At 41.5% G+C, this 22346-nt stretch overlaps 1 protein-coding gene across 12 annotated transcripts in view; it reads right to left on the bottom strand.

Moving 5' to 3' along the window:
- Nucleotides 1-10822, bottom strand: part of ehbp1l1a (EH domain binding protein 1-like 1a) — a 45951-nt gene extending 35129 nt beyond the window's left edge. For all 12 annotated transcript variants that reach the window (XM_085400771.1, XM_085400774.1, XM_085400776.1 and 9 more), the window contains exons 1-6: nucleotides 10529-10822; nucleotides 2842-2899; nucleotides 2438-2533; nucleotides 2303-2356; nucleotides 1042-1220; nucleotides 568-713 (exon numbers count right to left, since the gene is read on the bottom strand). In XM_085400771.1, the coding sequence (XP_085256897.1) occupies nucleotides 568-713; nucleotides 1042-1220; nucleotides 2303-2356; nucleotides 2438-2533; nucleotides 2842-2899; nucleotides 10529-10632 (637 nt within the window). In that variant the 5' untranslated portion in view covers nucleotides 10633-10822. The remainder of the gene's footprint in view (nucleotides 1-567; nucleotides 714-1041; nucleotides 1221-2302; nucleotides 2357-2437; nucleotides 2534-2841; nucleotides 2900-10528) is intronic.
- Nucleotides 10823-22346: the final 11524 nt, after the last annotated feature.

The raw sequence follows: 22346 nt of genomic DNA, 5'->3' as shown, positions 1-22346 counted from the left end.
ACAAATACTTGTTCATGGCACTGTATGTATTAATTCTGGTATTGTCTTTTTAGGTACATATTTGCACTTTAAATCCAATATTTCTAGCTGCAAATTTTAAAACCTAAAAAGCGCAGGCATGCATTGACTCTTGTAGCAGAAAATATTACACAAACAAAAATCACTTGTAGAACTATCTAAGACTACCTCAGGTATTTATCCTGATTCATCAGACCAGACCACCCTATTTCATTGTCTCATCATCTAGTTCTGATGCTGTCAGGCCTTTTAGGTACTTCTGCTGGTGAACATGTACCAGCACTCTGACCAGTACATATCCATGCAGTCCCATATGCAGCAAACACAGAACCTGAACTTTTGGAGATGATATAACTGTTATCTAGCCATCATATCTGGGCCTCATCATTACATTTACTATCTGTAGGCACCTACTAAATGTGTGACACAGGTAAACCACAAGACATCGTTTATCTTCCAGGCTTTGCTTTTACCTAAAAGTTGAGTATTTTGTCTTCTGTCATTTTTAGCCTGGTTGAATCAGTGCACAGGTATCCTCACAAATCTTACCTGTAACATAAGTAACTTGTCCTGTTCCAAAGTTTGACCTTCTCTCTTCGCTGACTTCATCGTCGCTGTCATTAAAGTCATCCAGATTACCAATATCATTCTGTTTTATGCTCATAAGACTGGCCAAACTCTGCATGTCCTCATCTCTGTGATAAAACAAAGAAATCAGCAGACATCACTACCTTTATCCAGCTCCACTAATATTTTCACATACCTAACAGAAAGTTTTAGATTCAATGCAAAGCTGCTGATGTCACACTGGATGTTACACAAACTGCTGATCTGAGCGTGCTGTGCTCAAATGTCCAGATACAAATTTAACCCAACAGATTTTTATAGACCACATACGGCCATAATCCACCCAGTAAAACCTCAACAACTTGGACATTACGTTGGAAATCTGCAGAGAAAAGTAATCCTCACTGCTCCTGGAACGTCATAAAAAATAATAAATAAAAATGCTTCTTGACTTACGTGGCCTTGCCTTCCCTGAGAAAGATGCACGACAGGTTGAGCTTCAGTGTGGCTTCCACCACTTTCACAGAGAGTGGTTTGAGCGTCAGTGTTAAATCGTACTGAGCTGGTGTGGCGCTTGCATACTTCTTCATATTGACATCAGCTGATGCCAGCACTTTTTTACATCCTTTTGTCTCCTGATTTAAAAAAATAGAGTTCAAGTTTGAATGCACACACATTCATTAATCCCAAAGATAATTAGTCACCACTCAACAACAACACAACTCAAGGTCTAACCACAGTATGGCATAACATAACATTGCCCCCGCCATCTTTTTACTCAAAATATTTTTATTGAGTGATCAATACTAACAAACCCTTTCCTTACAAACCCCACAGAAGTTAGCTGCAACACCACTGAGCTTCACGTTCCCATTAACACAGACACAAATCAGACCTCGATGGAATAAGCAAGTCAGTTAGTCAGCAGGAACATCCTGAAGGTTAGGTTAAGGTTAGAGAAGTTTGTCAGAAAAAGACCCCAGATTTGATCAAATGTGCCCTTTTGGTTCTGGATGGAGCAGTGGATCTTTTCAAGACTGAGACACAACATGAGATCAGCCAATGATCGTGGGAGGGCGGGGCAGCAGCCTTCCACCTCAACAACATGGCACGCCTAGCCAGGAGGGAACCAAAAGACCGCAGCCGACGTTTTGCCCAGTAATATACTGATCATCCTCACAAAAATTTGCCAAGGCAGGGTAAGTCCAAAACGTGGGTTAGTTTGGCATCATCAGACCTGCACCTGTTACAGCGAGGGTCTAAGATAGGATAGATTGTAGCTAATTTGGATTTAGATAAGTGGGCCCTGTGGTACTTTGAATTGCAGTAGGGAGTAGCACAGAGCAACGTGGAGTTTACCAAAGGAATGAATCCCAGACGACATCTGCCATAGATATGTCCAACTCCCTCTGCCCCACCATCTTTGATAAGGGATTCGATGTGCTTTGGATCCTAAGCTGTTCTGGTTCTACTTCGTACTTTTCTTGTCCCATCAGTTCGGTACTAGTTAGTCACATAATCATCTTGCTATTGCTACTCAGTATGGTTGGATATGGTGAGAAAATCTTCTAATTTAGTTTGTTGTTCTTCCATTTTGGTCCCGTGTCGTTACCACAGAACACCTCTATGTCCTATTAGCCAGGTAGCCAAGTTTCAGGCCCCAAGTGTTTATGATCATACCACAATATGAAAGCTAGCACAAACAGATCAGACTTACATTCTCAATAACAAAAGTCCATTCTTTGTCTTCAAACTCCTCTGCAGTCGGTTCCTGTCAGAGCATAAATAATTAGCTGAATGACTAAATGACATATTCCCCATCTATAATCCATATAATTAATCAGCTCCATACCTTGAAGAGTGTGACCGTGATATCTAAACTCTCTGGAACCTGCCAAACCACCAAGCCTCTGTAGGGGTTCTGGATTCCTGGCTGCCAGCTGTGCAGCTGACAGAACAGAAACAGGAAGCATCAAGAAAAGGCTGCAAATCACTAAAGAGGATTATATCAGTCCAAAATGGAAAATGTGGTACGTTTTAATTGCTATGCAAATTGGATGTGCAGCCTTCATGTACTAGGTCAAAATATTTAGTAATGACTAATCCCAGTGTAAAAACTACTCCATCTGTCAGATGCTCACGTAGAAACACTGGTTTTATATTATGACAAGTCAAATTTTGTTCTTAAGTAGCGCTGGCACAACTAGCTCCTTTCAGTGCTTTGTAAAGACGCTCGTTTGTTTCTCCTTTTATTACCTTTGTGCTGTGACGTCTGCTCCTTCTGATCCACACCACTCTCAGTTTGTCCGGTTGCCTGAATAACAGCAGAACGTATATTGTATTTTACTGTATTTTACTGATTTTACTGTGTCTGGCAGCATACAATGAGTATATTACAGCAACAACTAAAATCCTTTTTCAACACAGACACTGTCTTACACACAGATAAACAAGTTAACCAGTTTCTGAATGAAAGTTTGACTTTCACTTCAGCCAGGCTGTAGATTTTCTTCTCCAGCTTCATGTTGGTAACAAGTCCCAGGCTGTATGTGAAATCTATTTTTTACAATAGACACTGACTCTGTTGTGAGCAGAAACACTGACATGTTTTGCCTGTTTCATTGCAATCTGTGTGGCAATGATGATGGCACCCACGATTTGGTCAGACCTTGTGTAAAACACACAAGGACACACACACACACACACATACATGCCAAACACACAGAGGACAAAGACAAAAGGGGAACCTAAATGGACAAGAAACTGAAACATACAAGCGCAATCCCAAAAGTAAGGACTCCCGCATCGACCGAAATGGGGATAGAAAGATAAACAGGTCGTGCCCGTGTCATAGCTGCTCACCAGCGCCGCCGCACAATCTTTCAAATGTTCTTTCAACTTTGGGAACAGGTGAAGTCCAGACTGTAGGGTGGATGGGTGATGACGTTTCAACCAAAGTTTTGCAACAGAGCGACAGTTTAACGGGCGACGTGTGGATGCGCGGTGTTGTGGAGAATGCTTACGCTCTTGCTCAGCATTTGTCTTCTCCAGTTCAGAAATGCCCTTCTGAGTTTTTCCAGTGTTTCACAGTGCCAGCCATCAAAGTCAACCAACAAAACCCCCTTTCAGTCCCAAAACACAGCTGAGCACTGTGCGTAAGCATCGTCCACGACACCACACGTCCACACGTCCACACGTCGCCTGTCAAACTGTCACTCTGTTGCAAAACTTTGGTTGAAACTTCATCATCCACCCTACAGTCCAGACTTCATCTGTTCCCAAAGTTGAAAGAACATTTGTTCAGAAGGCGATTCTACAGCATCGGCGATGAGCAGCTATAACATGGGCATTGTAAAACTACCAGGCTGATGCTCAGTGGACTGAGGCATAGTTGCATTATCACAAACAGGCATGGTGCAGGAGAGAGTGTCTCCTTTGAGTGGACTGGTTCTTATACAGCACTTTAACACAACCTGTAGACTCGATCATTCGCAAAAGCACTTTTTTCTACGCTGTTTCCAATCTAACATTCAGTGGATGCATCGAAGAGTAACATGGAGTTAGTATCTTTCCTGAGGATTTGGCATGCAGACTGGAGCACCATCCAACCATCAACCTAGTTAGTAAGTGACCACCTGAGCTACATCCCTCAACCCTCAGTGAGCGACTAAGCCCGTAAACTCATCAGAAAAGAGTTTACAAGGTCAAGGTTCAGGGCAGCTTTCCCATAGACATCTATGGGTTACGGTCAGGTAGGTTTGGTATACTTAAACAGGATGTTTTCAGGTTTAAGGCACCTTCATGTTCCTTTCAGTTTTCAGGCTGAAGCTGAGCCCATTGTTTCTACAGCCTGGGGTAAGACACATGCATGGGTGTGGGCGAATCATTTAAGCTTGCCATAAATGACATTTCTGTGGCATCACAATCATTGTACAAGTCTATCAGAAGAATGTTTTAAATATGGATCAGCTAGGCTGTATGCTCCTCAAACTGTGAAGCCTCCTCTAATATGGTTACACTGTAACACTGTGCATTTTAAAATGAGGTCGTTATACATCATTCCTGGTACCTGTGAATGTTTTCTTTCAGGCGCTTTTGTCTCTACAAACCACTGAGTTACTCACCACCACAGGCCTGTACATTTATAGGTCAGCACAGAAACATGTCTGTTATAAATAGTGCAGCAGGTGTTGCTCTAAGCTCTGTGAAGCGTGTTGTCCATGTCTGTTCTCTGTCCGTTGCTTTCATTCTCACTCATCGCTCACAGTCTCTTACCAAAAGCAGCTGGTTAGTTGATCATTTGGGCAAGTGTTCAACAGTTTTCTGCTTTACTCACTGTATTTGTTTTTGATTTAGAGCAATTTGGTTAAGCTTTATGACAACTTGACAACTTGTAGTTCTGGGAATCTTTTCTATTAGTTATGATCAAAATAGTTTTCATCAAAGCCAAATCAGTCCAGTTTTGGGTGTTTACATGATGAATCTGCCTATAAAAAACATTTATTGAGATCATTTTAGTCGGAGGTCAAACTGAAGCATGTTGTTAACTCTTGTTGCAAATTAGACAGTGTGACTGGGTGGTAGACGACCTCGGGGTCACATCTGGCCCTTTAGTTGTCTGCGTGCATATCTGCATGTTCAATGTCCTACTGTCGTTGTCTGGTTCTCACTGTACATGTCACTTCCTGTCTTACTTTGAAGGTGCCTCGTCTCATGCGTCTGATTGGCCCCAGCTGTGTTTCCCCCCGTTTCTCGTTCCCTCATTATCCTTGTATACTTCAGCCCTTCGTTTCACTCTGTCCGTTGTCGCGACCTCCTTCATTTCCCTGCTGTGTGTTCTGCCTGCCTGATTAGTTCAGGCGTCGTCCCAGTTTACTTAGTTTTATATTTCACAGCTGTGTCTTCTAAAATAAAGGCCTGTCTGTGAGTCTGCAGTGGGATCCTGTCCTGCCTGCTTCACACAGCAATTCATGACCCTGACATCAACAAATACACAGATTCTCCTTCAGCCCCCTTTCACTGGTCTGAATTGGCCCGATGTTTTCAGAAAGAAATACAGACGTATGTAAACCGTCTGCTTACTACATTACTCACTCCTTCACTGAGTGTCCTCGATCTGAGCTGCTAATCTGCATTACTCCTGGTATAAAACTGGTTACTATTGACATGAACTGGCTGCATCTTTGTCCTACAGACATGACCAAACATTTTAGCAGTGACACAAAGTTTGTTTCTTATGCACTTTGCTGCTTCAGTTTTTGTTTCAAATAACAAGAAGAAGAAGAAGAAGAAGAAGAAGAAGAAGAAGAAGAAGAAGAAGAAGAAGAAGAAGAAGAAGAAGAAGAAGAAATGTACAATTATAGATCATAAGTTTCAAAAACTTTTTGCTGGGAAAGAAATAAAAGTTTAGTTTTAGTCGTGGTGTCAAAATCTTTGTCACCGTTTTAGCTTTGACATTTAACTTATTTCAGTGTTAAACTTTTGTGTGTGGTTTTATTGTTCCGGTGAATATCGGCTTTGATCTAATTGTCTTGGGATGAAATCCAGAAAAGAAAATCCTATGGGACAAAATAAGGGATGCTTAAAACCACCTCGGGCACTCTGACCTCAGAGATTCCTTCAGAGCCCAAAAAGAAAGGACGTGATTACATGATAATTACCTTTTACAGTGTGCTGTCATTAGATTTCCAGTAACACTGCCTTAACAGACACCACTGACCCCAGTACAGAGCATGCAAAATGTGACAAATCTCTCTAAACTACCACAAAGCACAAACAGTGTGAAAGGAAGGCCGGCCAAAATACAAGCCAGGGCCAGAAGACTGAAAACACATGTTGACTGAACAATGACTAACGCCAGTGGAATTAAAGGAACTCCTACATGCCGAACCTAAAACAGCAGCTCTAAAGCTAAGCACAATATCCTCTGTATACATAAACTGGAAATGGCCAAGAGGAACATGTTTCAAGCTTGTCCTGAACACTGAAAACCAGACTAATCATCCAATCTGTTCACGAGAAGAGAAATGCCGAGCAAATACCAAGATTTTAGATGTTTTCTGGAAGAGGCCAATGGGGACTGATGGTTCATCCATGAAGATGTCTCTGGCTCGTAGAGTCAGTTATAGATCTACCTCCTAAAGAATTTTCTTCACTTTGCAAAATATTGTAGTTTTTCTTAAAGAATTTGGCAATCATCATCCTAATCATGTACTCCTTTATACTCCTTTATTCTCATACTCAAGTTCAACATCTGGGATCAGGTCCAAATATCTGATCTGATTAATCTGTCGTGGAATAATGAGAGAAAAAAAGGTCCTTATCTTGCCAAAACAAAACTTTTAGTGACTGGGCCAGTCGGCTTTTTGGGTTCATTTAAGGCCCCGTCTCTCACTGGTAGACTCATTTAATAATTCTGTTATTTAGATTTGTGCACCATTACATGCTGATGTTTCACAATCACAACAACAGTGGTCAGTTATATTGTAAGGTAAAGACCCTCCACCCTATAAGAATAGTCAGATGACACTAAATAGTAACAGTGGGAAGGAAACAAACTCCCTTTTAACAGGAAGAACCCTTCAGCAGCATCAGGCTCAGGGAGGGACAGCTACCAGCTAACAGCCAGGACTCGCTGGAGGTGAAAGGAGGGAGACAGGACAAAAGCAAGCCAGCCCTTGCAGCCTGCGTCTATTGCAGTGTAACTAAGGGAGGATTCAGGGTCACCTGGTCCAGCCCTAACTATATGCTTTAGCAAAAAGGAAAGTTTGAAGCCTAATCTTGAAAGTAGAGATAGTGTCTGTCTCCTGAATCCAAACTGGAAGCTGGTTCCACAGAAGAGGGGCCTGAAAACTGAAGGCTCTGCCTCCCATTCTACTTTTAAATACTCTAGGAACAACAAGTAGGCCTGCAGAGCGAGAGCGAAGTGCTCTAATAGGGTGATATGGTACTACAAGGTCATTAAGATAAGATGGGGCCTGATTATTTAAGACCTTGTATGTGAGGAGCAGGATTTTGAATTCTGGATTTAACAGGAAGCCAATGAAGGGAAGCCAAAACAGGAGAAATCTGCTCTCTCTTTCTAGTCCCTGTCAGGACTCTTGCTGCAGCATTTTGGATCAGCTGAAGGCTTTTCGGGGAGTTTTAAGCCTTTAAAAAAAAAATTAAGGACAAACGGCCATAATTCATATTTGTTTTTGCTTAATTCTTAATTGCCAATATATATAATCAGTGTGTGGGTGTGACACCAAGGAGCCACTAATCTGAGAGAATGTCTGACTTTATAAATGTATGATTAAATAAAAGAAAATGTATTGAGTATTCAGTTTTAAAGAAAAACAGCAAAAGAAAGTATTCCTGTAACTGGATTAAAAGGGATTATGCTAAAAGATGTTCATGTAAGAATAAGATCATGACAGAGAGGTTGTATAAACTAATGGAACATAAGGAGAAATATGCGACTGAATGTTCATATACAATGAAACTTTCTATGGTAAGAATAACATGGAAAAAAAGAAACTGTAATGAAGTGATTTTAACTTTTAAAGTTAGTTTTAAATCATGTATGATGACAACTCAGACAGACAGGGAGAGGATGATGAGGTACGGGTGGACAGTGATTCCACAGGTGAGACCAGACGTTATCTTAGACGATGTGACGTAAAAAGGGGGAGAAAGGAGGAGCAGGTATAAAAGCTTTGTGCAGAATAGATAAGAAGAGCAGTTCAGAGGATTGGACCTAAGATGTTCACAGCTGGAAGCTCCTCCTCATGCCTGGGTGTGCCCATCTCTCCAACCTCCTTCTTCACAAGGATCCGAACAAGCTCAGCATTAGCTTACAATGGGTTCATTAGACACATGTAACCGAGGTGATTTGATTAATATTTTCTGATTAGTATTATTTGGTTCTGCTTTTGTTTTGCTCCTATTATATTGCTTTAATAAAATATCCTTCGTTAAATGGTTTTAATTGTGGGCCTTTACAAAGGGACTGGTAAAGTATTCATCTACATCACCATGAATGACTCTTACAGGTTAATCCAGCCCTCCTCAGTCTTCCAGGACACTAAATTTAACCCAGTTAGTTACCAAGTGCACCAATCTAGAGGGGAGCTGCAGTAACAAACGGGGCTGCTGGCAGCTGGGCCTGTACTGGCTCTGTCACAGGAAGAAGGGTAGGCATTCAGGGCTTTTCAGGCAGTTAGTACTGGGCTAATCCCCACACCCAGTAGCTCCATCTAAGCACTGCTTACTGGGTAAGACTCACAGCACCAGAGATTGGGGTTGGTTTTTCCCTCTACAAATAAAACAAGCTTTTTTACACTGACTCTTTGGAGATGTTTTGAGCTAAAGGATGATTGGAGATCGACCTGCAATTAGCTAAGACAGCTGAGGCTGAGGCTGTTTGAGTAACGCTGCCATCATAGGCCTGTGGTTCGTAGGTGATGATTGAGACAGATTAATCATATTTTAAAATTGAAGCACTAATTTATGGTAGGACATATTATAGCAGTCTTGAAGTAATTGGTTTTAATAGACACATGATGATTGCTGAGGTTAATGCAGTAGGATCAGTCAGATAAAGACTAAATAAATATAAATAGTATTGAAAGTAGCTGAACATATTATATATCTGTGGTCAGTTATTTTTTCTCTAATTGTTAAAATGTTATTAGTAAAGAAATTAGTGAATTCAATACTTTCTTCAATTAATGATGAGGAGTGAGATGTCACAGCTTTACTGAGGGCTTTTAAATAGAGCAACAAACTATCTTTCCTGGGAAAATGAAGGTATTCTAAATTAGTGAGATACCACTTCATCTCAAGGTGCATGTTTGAGAGTTATACCATGGAGTCCACTTCTGATTTGAGGCTTTCTTTCACAGAGGGGCCACAGTACCCAACAATCACATGACCCCCTATGAGCAAGCACAACAATGGGAAGGAAAAACTCCCTTTTAACAGGAAGAAACCTCCAGCAGAACCAGGCTCAGGGAGCACAGTACTCTCTGCAATGAGGAATTATGTTACAGCACCTTCCAAAAGATACTGTAATGAAATCTATTCCCCAGCTGTCTTTATTGTAAATGTAAATTTTGTTAAAGTGGTGACTGATTTCTTATACAGCCCAGCCTCACAAAATGTGACCAGTTAGTGTAAAGTCAGCTGGTGGTGGCCCAGCACTCACCCAGAATCACATTATGAGCCACAAAAACACAAGTGTTTGAATCTGGTTGAAGCGCTACTTTACCGGAACAACTGTTTGCCTTCATAAAAAGGTTTCCTCGTGTTTTTAACTCCTCCCAACAGTTATTGCAGACCTGGGCCTGCCACAGATTTCTTATAAGAGGGGAAGTTTTTATCCATGACCTCAGTGTCCAGAAGTCTACTTTCAGCCACTGATGACGGCGTAGATGCTTCATCCTTCCACCAGCACACGTGACACCAGCAGTGACACTAAACTGCACCACCACTCACTCCCACAGCCACGACAGTTTTTTGGCTTGACCCGTTGCCATGGTTATTAGGATGCCGCATGGTAACAATTACAGTTCTCTTATCAAGAAAACAAACACGGAAGTAATGGGGCGGGCTCTCTCTGCAGCAAAACAAAGCATTTAGCATTATTTTTTCTGAACATTAAAACCTGAGGTATTGTGCCGACGACCTGTAATTACACGGAGTAATTGTATTAAGTCTGTCAATAAGACGTTAATGCGCAGTGATGAATACGCCGGCTCGTGTAAACTGAGTGTGGATGATACACTTAGTTTCACAGGCTTTACTCGCCGAAATGAGAAGTTCACACGCCTGACCGGAGTTTGGCATCACTCTCTCTGTCAGCCTCTTTAACGCTCAGAGAGCACACCACGGAGCAGTGCCGGGGTGCGCAACAAATCCACAGTTATCAAATACTGACAAATATAAGAATTATATCACTCACCATTTATGTGTACATTCTATGATCAGCTCTTGAAACGAAGCCGCAAACTGGAATTTCGACGCCTTCTTTCCTACCCGCTGGAGCCGTTTCCAAACCGAAGTCATGCTCGACCCTGTCACACACGCTGAAGTTAAATTACACGGAGGGCAGGCGTGTCCCCTCTTCCGTGTTCCTTCACCGGGGAGTGGATGGGAGACTCCACCTGCCTCGATGACAGATCCTCACCAGTGCTCGATCCGTAGACACGGTACAAAACAAATACTCCGGTCACATATCGTGAAGTTAACGCGGACAAACCGGAACCCATCGTCACTGGGACTTTCAAAATAAAATCAGATGTCTCTTCCAACTTCCACCCATCAACAAAGGAGGAAGTTTACAGTTTAAATCTCATCGTGAGCATTTAAAACAAAGGTTTTAACAAAAATAATGATACATTTTCCACTAGAATGCTTATATTTTGGCACAAATACATAAATAAATAAGAGGAAGTCAAAGGAGAGCGTCACAGGGCGAGCAGCCAAAGCACACAGAAGAGCCCCACCCAGTGTTTACACTGTGGTTTCACTGCTAATCACACTGCCAGTAAAAGTTTGGACACACCTTTTTATTTAATGTTTTTTCTTTATTTTCATGAATGTTTACGCTGTAGATTCTCACTGAAGGCATCAAAACTATGAATAAACACATGAAATTCTGTAGTAAACAAGAAAAGTGTGAAATAACTCAGAACATGTTTGATATTTCAGATTCTTCCAAACAGCCTTTGCTTTGAGTCCTGCTTTGCTCACTCTTGGCGTTCTCTCCATGAGCTTCATGAGGTCGTCTCCTGAAATGGTTTCCAACAGTCTTGAAGGAGTTCCCAGAGATGCTGAGCACTTGTTGGTCCTTTGCCTTCACTCTGAGCTCCATCTCAACCCAAACCATCTCCACTGGGTTTAGGTCAGGTGACTGTGGAGGCCAGACCATCTGGTCAGCACTCCATCACTCTCCTTCTTGGTCAAACAGCCCTGACACAGCCTGGAGGTGTGTTTGGAAAACAAATGATGGTCCAACTAAACACAAACTGGATGGGATGCATGTGGCTGCAGGATGCTGTGGTAGCCATGCTGGTTCCGATGAATGCGTCCTCAGCAGCAGAGGTGACTCTTGTGACCATGTCAGGTGATGACATCACGAAGCTCACTGAGAGAAGGCCGAGGGTTTGCAGCGCTGCCAACAAAGCAAAGGGTGCTGCTTTCAGGAATCTAAAATACAAGACAGACAGATATTTATTAATGTGTTTTGCTACATAATATCTTGCTTCATATATTTGAGTTGTTCGGTTTCTATCTACTATCCATCTTAAGTATCTTAAGTAGTAAAAATAAAGAAAAACCATTGAATGAGAAGATGTGTCCAAACTTTTAGCTGGTAGTGTAACTTATCTAATTTGGAGATGTGTTATTTAATGAAAGCTGTTCTCTAACCTATTAAACTTCCTGTTTCACTACAGTTATAACTATGGGTGCCTTGACATAGCTCAGATTAATTTAACACGTCACACATGCAGTGGCTTCATATCCTGGAGGATAATCTGATAATAATAACATTGTTGCTGTTGTTCAGATGTTTTAGCAAGGAGTAAATGTGAAGCACAAACTAACTGGCAGGAAACCTTTCCCTCTGTCATGAGCCCCCCTCAGCTGGGGGGACTTTTCCACTTTAGGTGTCAGTCTATTTATAATCTGTTGCTTGCACATGAAGGATGTAATGCAGCTTCTGAGGCACACACAGGCATTAGCCTTTTATATTTGTTACATGCAGAGTCTAAAGAATGATGACATTGGGAAATTATTTTTTTTAAAAACATTTGAGAGCTAAAAGTAACCTATTTTATCATTTGTAAAAACATTTAAAGAAGAACTTCGACTAGGGGATTTTCACCTTTTATTACGTTTATGCCAATGTATGTATCATGACTTCCTTTTTTCCAAATCCAGCAGACCCAAATCACTATACTGGCAGAGTAATGCCCAACTTTAGTGGCAATCAGGGATTGGACCAGTAAGGCCTCCAGCGACCTCAGATAGGATGAGGAGCTTGGTCATTTAGGAGAGTCTCAGACTAGAGCCACTGCTCTTCCATCCATCCATCCATCCATCCATCCATCCATCCATCCATCCATCCATCCATCCATCCATCCATCCATCCATCCATCCTTTTCCACTTATCCTTATGTTCCACAACAAAAAAAAATATCTGGTCAGGTTAGATGTTTTGGGCATGTGTAACTGGGAGGAGACACTAGACCCAGGACCCGTTGGGCAGATATTTTGCCCACCTTATAAATGTCTCAGGGTCCCACCAGAAGAGCTGGAAAACATGGCTGCAGAGAGGGATGTCTGAGAATCTCTGCCTAGACCACTGTTCCCACAATCTGGACAAGGGTAAGCGAAAGAAAATAGATTACTGTGTGGATATCAAATGCTCCAGTGGTCTGTAGAGTGGCTTTTTACTGCTTTTTACTGTAAACAGAACAATTATAACACCAAAGCTTTAAGATCAGGGAAAAGCTGACTGCACAGTTTGAGTTGACACAGTTGACCGTGGTATCCATTTAACCCATCTTGATAATAGGTTGGTTTCTAAATGTGCTCTTATCTAGATCCAAACATGTAACACGTTACAGAGAGGAACGTGTTACATGTGAATAGTCTTAGTTTGGACTTTTGTTTTGGAGTTGCATGAGGAAACTGGCTGGGAGCCCTGCTTTTTTCACTACATGTAGATATTATCAGACAGTACAATGATCATTCTTTTCCACACCCACAGTACACAGCTGTACCACAGGAGTTTTAAAACACGTCACCCTCCATGTCCCAGGTCAAACAGAGCAGTATGTTTTCTTAATCTGATGAACTGAACACAAACGTCTACACCATAAAGCTTTGTAGAGGTAAATTATAGAAACACTATACAAATATATGCGGATAATATTTAAAAATGCTCTTCTGCCTAAAGTGTGTTACAGTAATGAATACGAAATGAACAGTGAGTCACTATAATCCATCTGCATGTGTTGTTTTACAGAGGCTTGGTGCTCTGCTGCTTACCAGCAGGAAAGCAGGAGAATAATAAGTCTGTCATTGCTGTTTACAGTGAATTTATATTTGCATTTACAGTTTTGAGGAATGTATCTTTGACATTTCTGTAACTAGAAAAATGAGTAAAAAAACAAAAAACAAAAACGATTTTCAATTTCTTTGTCTTTTTTTGCACATTTTAGCAATGTATGTAGTTACTATGGACTTAATACATACATATTATTAAAATGTGGGATATAATGTTTGTATTTTATTGCATAGCAAATTGAAATGCTCCCAAAATATGGCACTACAGCATGTAAAAATGTAAAGAGGGTTGTTTTTGTATTTCGTGTAAGGTACCGATCAATGTTAAAAAATAATAATAACGATAATAATAATTTTTTAAAAATGCAAAATTCTATAAGAAATAGATTGATTCATTTTTTAAAGAATGTTATATTTTTAGGGTTGGCAAGATTAGTAAAATTAAAGTAGAGGGCACTGCGGGCGGTCTTTCTCCTCAAGCTCGAGTCCCCTACCAGAGACGAGGAGCTTGAGGGTCCTGCGCAGTATCTTTGCTGTTCCTAGGACTGAGCTCTTCTGGACAGAGGTGTTGCTCCTGGGATCTCCTGGAGCCCTGTGCCCAGCTTGAAGGTCACTGCACCAACTGTTCTGATTGCCACTAGTACCACTGTTGCCTTCACCATCCAAAGAAAGAAAGAAAATTAATTTTTTCTCTTTTTTTTTTTAATGGAAATGTCCCTCACCTGATCTCAGAGCATGTTTTTCATTTTCTGAAAACATAACTGAACGCAGGGAGACCCAAGAGCAAGCACCAACTGATGAAGGCTGAAGCAAACATCTGGCAAAACATCAGAGGGGAGGAATTACAGCATTTGCTGATGTCCATGATATTTACAGTCTTTGACAGCGAGGAATTTTCATGCAAGTATTACATGAATAGTTTGCCCATTTACCTTTGATCCCCTGATGTGGCCTGCTTCAGAGGAACATTGCTGTAATTCCTGAACACTTAATGTAACAATGATGTAACAATTTAAATCTTTGTCATCAGAGCTAAACATTCTCTTCGAACACATCTTGATTGTTTAAAGTTAAAATAAAGGAAGTGTGTCATTGTGAACCTAACTGTAGCTGCTATTTTTCCAATGCTTTGGTGAACCTACAGAAACTGTCAGTGCTCTGGTACAACCACATACAGAATCATTCACCACAGCCTGGTGATTGTGATGGTTTCCATAAACCATTTCAGTATTATTTGTATTGTTTTGAAATTCTACTGTTCAATAAGAGCTCACTAAAAAACATCCAAGAATTCAAGCTCAAAATGATCATAACATATACTTGGAAACTTGTAGTAGAGGTCAAAGCAATCAGATCCCTGCTGCACTCCTGCCTGTGACCTTTGTAACTGTAGCCTGGCTAAGCCAGACACCTGTGAGCTGTCTGTCAGAAGCACGCACTGAAATATTACCGTTACAAAACATCGAACTGTCCTCGCTGCCATGATGCAGCAGTTTACATTTCAGTCTCAGTTACATAGACTCTAGACAGCACAATATGTTACAGAAAGATAAAACTGAAAATCCTGCTCTTTAGCTCCTACATTCTCTACTGAGTACATCCTGGAAATGTGGGACAAGCAGAGGAAGGAATCCAAGCATTCAAGTTGGAAGCAGGAAACCAAAAAATATTAAAGATTTTAAAAACTATTAAGACTCTAAAGTGAATGGGAGCTGCAGGATTGTCTGTACTTGACATGCTGTCTCTGAGGATCCTAAATCGGGAACAACAGTTGGCTGTGGTATTTAATCCTGTGCTTGACCATCAGTCATCTGTGCGTCTCACAGCCGCAGCACAGCTCAACACTGATCTCATGACTGCAGGGAAATGACAAAGGAGGCTCTCAGCAGCGAGTCAGCTGAACTCAGTTTCACCTTCAAATGTTTCCATGAGTCTTTTTGTCTAGTAACAAAAACAACTCTAAGTGTATCATGTTAACATATTTATTCTACACTGTCTCATGCTGACAGATCCAGATTTTATATTTAGTTTTCCAGTGACTGAGTGAGTGGCCTCTTCTTTATGTGGGCAGCAAAAAACACCTATTGTGTTTCAATGTTAGGGTAAAGAGATGTGTTGAGGTTCAGGATGTGTTAGGTATGGAAACGGTAAGCTGCAGTGCTGTTTAAGATGACAGTCTCCAGCAAATTAATGTAGAGTCATGGATGCACAGCTGGGTATGAGCGTGTGTTCCTGAGGGGAGGTGAGAGCAGACCAGCTTGGCACCAGCTCAATTTCAAGTCTACAAATACGTCCATAGCAGGAGGACACAACAGCCCTCTGTTCCAACTCCAAGAAAACCAGCCTGCACCTTTCAGCTGCTTCATTAAAGGCACATTCATCCAAAATGTAAACAAGTCTTCAAACTAAACAGTTATATGTTCTTTCACCAACAAAATGTATACACAACCAAACACTGGGGTTTGTGTCCTCTGTTTATGTTGAAGTTACCAATATGTTAACCTCCTCCTGAACAAACGGGGACAACGCCAGCATTCCCCTTACTGGTTATAGAAACTACCAGTGGGGTTATCAACATTCTGTTTCCCAAATGTTCCAAAGAAGAAAATCCACTGGATCACCATGTTGTTCCTCATTACAGTCATTTATGATAACATACTTGTCATAAAGATGTGGTAACACTACAAATTATCATGTATGAAAATAATTTAGAAGGAAATGTCTATTTTAGAATAAAACACAAAACCCATGTGTCAGAGTGTGGTTTGTGGCACGAGTGCAGAGGAGGGATGGGGCAGCGGGTTGAGGGGGCAGGGCAAGGCTGGTAACCCTCATCCAATCATGTCTGTGAAGATTCTCAGTCATCCAGGTCATGGTAATCTAAGCAGCTTGGAAAGAAAAGTGTCTGGACTTTTCTTGAAGACGTTTCACCTGAGAACCTTCTTCAGTTCTCAGAGCAACTGGTGGACAGTCCCAGATTTTTAAGCCCTACTGGGAGTGTCCCTAAAGAGTTGACCCACTATTGATCATCTGCCTAATCACATGAGCCAAAGTGTGAAAACAGGTGTGGGTCACCATCAGCTGAGGTAAACCGTTGTAAGAACTTGCCCCAGCCTATCATGTGACTTACTGAGATCAAATGACCCAGGATGTGAGAGGGCGTTAAGGCGTCTGAGGATGGATCTCAAAACTGGGTTATAGCTGGCAGACAGTTGGTATTGTAGGAAACCCCCTCTGTGGCTTACAACCATATTAGAACCGGGGGCTGATAGTGACACACACTATCAGCAAAGGGTCAGGGTTTAAAAGTCTGCCAAAGGGGTACAGGTGTGATTATGGGGACGGTGGAAATGAAATACGTGGATAAAGCATTTACACTGAAGGCTGCGTTAGCTCCGGCGCATCCCTGAGTCTGGGAGCTGATTGGCCCGGGTTCAGTAGGTTAATGGGGCTGTGTGTGCGGGTGTGTTCACAACTGGCAGGGACATGCAATGTTTGTGTTGCGCTCAGCTTGACACCCACATACGGGAAGACCACACCCAGCTGTTGATGCCAGAAGCTGCAAAAAAAAAGAAAGAAGCTGAGATGATTATCCAGGTGGCTCATTTGAACCCCGTGCCAGGTCATATAGGATATGACAAAACTCTGGAGTGAAGGGGGGAAGGGTGCAGTCCACGAGGACTGTGGGGTCAACGGCTGCTAGACCGTCCCACTATATCAATGTACTGCACACCGTCTTCCTGGCGCTTTGGCACTTTCTGCCTCGACTGCAGGGGTTCCACGTGATTCGTCTCCTCGGTCAGATTATCAGGACGGACAGCATGGTTGCGGCGGTCTATGTGGTCGAACAAATCTGCCACGGCTTCAGGTGGGCAGAGGTCAACCTCTTTGCCTCCATGGAGTCAACACACTGCCTCCTGTTTTTCTCCTTAAAGGACACGACCCTCCCCTAGGGTGGGATGCCCCAGGTATTGCCTTCCCTCCTTTCTCCCTCCTCCCCTCGGTCGTCCACCAGGTCCAGACCGAGGAGGCAAGGCTGGTCCTGGTGGCCCCTCATGCCCTCAGTGATCCCGCACCCCCTGTTTGAGGGATCTTCTGTCCCGGGGGAGCAGGTCACTGCTTCATCCCTTTCCTGGGGAGGTGCGGCTGACAGCCTGGCCCCTGAGAGGGAGAGGCTATATTCTCCCCCTTCTACTTAAAATGGCATCTTATATCCATAAGATATAGTCCACCTGCTTGCATTTTCCCCCACTGCAGACAGGTTATGCTGATTCAATGATCCTCCCTCTTCTTAAGAGCTTGAAAAGAAAGCATTTTTAAGTTTTTGAAGACATTTCACCATCCAAGCTTTTTCAGTTCCAAAACCAAATAATGAAGAGTCCTAAGCATCTACACTCTGTAGGCTGTCTCTTATGAGGTGGTTGTCACATAGTGCTTCAAATGTGCTCCCCAATCATGTTGATAGAAATTAGCCAGGATTATTACTTGATTCCTCATGGCCTGTTGACTTTTGCGAATTCCCATCTCATGGCCCATACTCACTAACTTTCAGATATTAATTGATTATGAATTACATCATAATCAAAGTGGTGAGGTGATATAATGTGTGTCACCTCACCACAATGTGTGTATGGTGCATTTCATTACTGCTGGGTGCAGGAAATTACAGGCTTCACCTTCCACCCATCTATCCGTCCATCATCTTCCACTTGTCCCCTTCACTATCACGGGGGAGCCTATCCTAGCTGCTATGGGTCGACCTCTGACAGCCGTCCATTGTCACCAGTCTATGACGGGGCTATCACAGAGAGACAGACAACCATTGACGCTATAGCCATTAGTAGTAGTACAAGACGCGGTTTACACATTTGCCTAAGAAGTGAAAGATCACTGCCTTGCTCTGAAGAGGAGCCAAATCCCTTTGGGGTTGTGTCGGGAAGAGCCTCTGATGTAAACAACAGTCAAATCAAACATGTATGACTAAGTGAGAAGCTAAAAGTAGCTTCTTTATCGTTACTCATCATGTTGTTAGAAAGGAATTTCCCAAATAAGTGTATTTCTCTTCTTTCCTTGTAGTACTACAATTAATTAATGCTTCAATCTTAAATATGACAAGGTTGATAATAGGGTCATAGTAATCAAACCATTACTTAAAAAGCCATCCTTGAAAGAGTTAAACAGCTAACAGATCATCTGCAGAGGAATGGTTTATTTGAAGAGTTTCAGTCAGGTTTCAGAGCTCATCACAGCACAGAAACAGCTTTAGTGAAGGTTACAAATGGTCTTCTTATGGCCTCTGACAGTGGACTCATCTCTGTGCTTGTCCTGCTAGACCTCAGTGTTCGATACTGTCGACTGTAATAGGTGTTAATGTAAGTGGACTAGTTCTTCTATAACATTTTTCTACTGTATTTGAGCACTGTCAGAAGGTGGGAAACTCAGAAAAGTCCCACTTCTGTACCAAAAGCAGACTACTCCCACACACACTAAAGAGAGGAGAGATGGAGCGACAAGAGGAGAGAGAGAAAGCAGCAAATCAACCTGAGAGGGCCGAGGCACCGTGACAAACTCGGGGTTTTGCATCTTGCCCGAGGATATTTTGGCATGCAGACCGCACATCAGAGATAAAACCACCAACCGCCCAGTTAACAGACAAGTTCAACAATTGTGCTGCAGTGATTTCAATGGACTCCAGTTTGTTCATGGAAATGGGAGTTTTCTAATTATGGAGTTACAAATCTGTAGTTTTATTAAATAATACTGCTTCAACAAAGTATTCAGCTAACTCTGTAAATACATATGCACGTTATATTTTTGTTTTTTATTTTATTTTTTTTATTTGTTCATCAAGAGATTATGCAAACTTACATACATTGTATTGTATGCATCTTACATGACATATTTTCTCAAACATTTCTTCCCCAATCATTTTAACTTTTTCTTGTTAAACAAAAGACAAATTAAAATACAAAAAAAAAACATCATACCAACACAAGAACAGAAAACTGAGAAAAGAAAGAAAAAAAGAAGAAAAAGTGAGTAAAAAAAATAAAGTAAAACTCAAATAATAATAGTAATAAATTAAAAATTAAACACTATATAAATAAAATAAATTAAAAAAAGAAAAAAAAGGGGGGGTGCTTAAATCCTATGCCTACCTTTAAAAAAAGTAAATTTCAAATTCTTTTCAGTCCAGTCGGTGGGTAAATTGCATTGTTCTAAGGAAAAGATTTGAGATATTCCACTTGCAGATAATTTTTACAGAACTACCTTTCACTTTGAGTGAGATCTTCTCCACCCTCAGAAATGTCCGGACAGTATTAAGCCATTGCGATGCAGATGGAGGCGTGGGAGATTTCCAAAGGAGTAAAATACAGCGTCTAGCAAGAAGGGAACAAAAAGCCAAGATCTGTTTGCAGCGGAGTCATATTTGGAACTCCAAATATGGCAATTAGAGGATCTTCAAGGATCTGAATTCCAAAAAACCCTGAAAGTACAGAAAATAATTCACTTCAAAATTTGTTCAGACTTGGACAGAAGAACAACACATGGCTTAGATTGCAAGGAGAGGTCACATTTATAACTAAAGGAAAAAGTTTAGATAAACGGACTCTGTCTATTACTTTAAAGTACAAGCTGTAGCACATGGTGTACTTGAGCGCATGATGACATTCACCTTATCCCAGCATGATTCAAACAGTTCAACACCTAATTCACGCTCCCAGGCGGTTCTGATTTTACCTGAAGTCAGATTCGGTCACCATAAGCGTTTGATGTATATTTGATATAGCTGATTTTTGATTGGGCCTAACAAGCAGAAGGTCAACCCATGGAGGATCAGCAGGGAGAACTGGGAAATTTGGAAACAGTGATGAGACACAGTGTCTAATTTGCAAATAGAGAAACCAGTGAGAAGGAGGTAGGTCACATTTTGAGCTCTGAGAAACTCAGAAGGACATCATCTTTGTAAAGGGCTCTCATGGTCTTTGTGCCTCTTTCGTGCCAAATCAAATAGGCAGCGTTAGTAGTGCCAGGGGAAAATAGAGGATTCCTTAACAATGGTAACCTGGTAGACGGCGATATGAATTTAAAATGCGACCTGAACTGAAACCAGATCTAAAGTGTAGAGAGCACCGCAGGATTTGAAGCAACAGAAGATGTTTTAATGATGAAGAGATAAGGGAGGCAGGAGAAAAGTATGGAGAAATTGATTGAATCTCAAGTTTACACCAAATCAGGTTGGGTGAATTTAGCCAGTAGGCCAGCTTATGAATATGTGAAGACCAGTAGTACATTAAAACATTTGGTAGGGAAAGACCCCCATCAGAGGTAAACTGTTGCAATAAAGAGAGCCTCAGTCTAGGGGCCCTTACAGTCCACAAAAAAGGTTTTTATTTTTAATCACTCTACAAGAGCTTTAAACTGTCTTCACTTTGTCACTGTGGGATATTGTTTGTGGAATTTTGAGGTGAAAAATTAATTTATTCCATTTTGGAACAAGGATGTAACATGTGGAACAAGTGACACGAACAAGTTCACTGTAATAACTATTTGATCCCTGCTGAATTTGCAATTTTCCTCAAACAGGAGCTCTAAAAAAGAAATAAATAGTATTTAGTTATTGTGGTAGTTTCATTTTAATGGTAAGAAAATTAATTTTAACCAAAAATCTGGAAAATAAAAAACACATTGTATAAAGGTTGATTTGTATGTGTGGCGGGGTGTAGGGGAGTGGAGCAGGGAGCTCGGGGGCAATGCTAAGGAAGGTCAGCTGACACAGCTGATACTGACTGCAGGGTGAAGATGATGATGGTGCTGGATCAGCCCAAAACTACACAGCAGGGGTTTGTTAGTGATTCTGTTAAAGGCAGTCAGAACCATAGTCACCACCACTGCTAACACACTATGTCCTGTACATGCAGGCGCTGCTTCAGTTTGCCAGGAAACATCTAAATAATCCAGAGAAGCGAGAAAGTGATGCGGTCAGATGAAAGCAAAGTTTAGCGCTTTGGCATCGACTCAACAGAAATGCTGCACGTGACCCAAAGAACAGCATCCCAACAGTCAAGCATTCAGGGGGGAAGCATTGGTGCTGTTTTCAAGGATACAAGATAAGTTCACCGAGAGACCAGTGGGTGGCGCTATTTATCGTGAAACCTTGGATGAGGATCAGAAACTTTATTATTCCCTAAGGAAATGATGTGGTTGCAGTTGCTCCAAGACAACAAGAACAGCAACAGACTGAAATAAAAGAAATAGTCAAATATATTACAAAGTTAAAATATAACAGAAACTCAAATATATGCTAATAGCTCAATTATAAATATCCAGAATATTACAGAGATTAAATGTGTATGATTGACATTTCCCTCTGAATGTGTAAAGCGTGTAACTCTTGCACTGCGTACCGTTGATTAGATGGAGGATTGATGTGAACTCCAACCTCCTTGCCTCAGCCACAACACTGAAGATGCGTCTCTCTTTTTTTTGCACAGTGGAGCGTATCAGGTCACATTTCACTGCATGTTATATCTGTATAACCATGCACGTGACAAATAAAGAATCCTGAGTCCAGCATGACCACCAAGCACATGAAGGTCAGTCAAGTGGCAGCCAGGAACCTACAGGACAGAGTCTCTGTGAAGAGGAGTGGGCCAGAAGCTCTCCTGAGACGTGTGCAGGCCTGCTGACCAACTAAGGAGAAG

This window comes from Rhamphochromis longiceps, linkage group LG3 (assembly GCF_057381845.1).
Source record: "Rhamphochromis longiceps isolate RC_006_pf linkage group LG3, R_longiceps_female_GT1.1, whole genome shotgun sequence".
Taxonomy (NCBI): domain Eukaryota; kingdom Metazoa; phylum Chordata; class Actinopteri; order Cichliformes; family Cichlidae; genus Rhamphochromis; species Rhamphochromis longiceps.
Note: the sequence above shows the minus strand (reverse complement) of the source record. Positions and strands in the feature narration are given on the sequence as shown.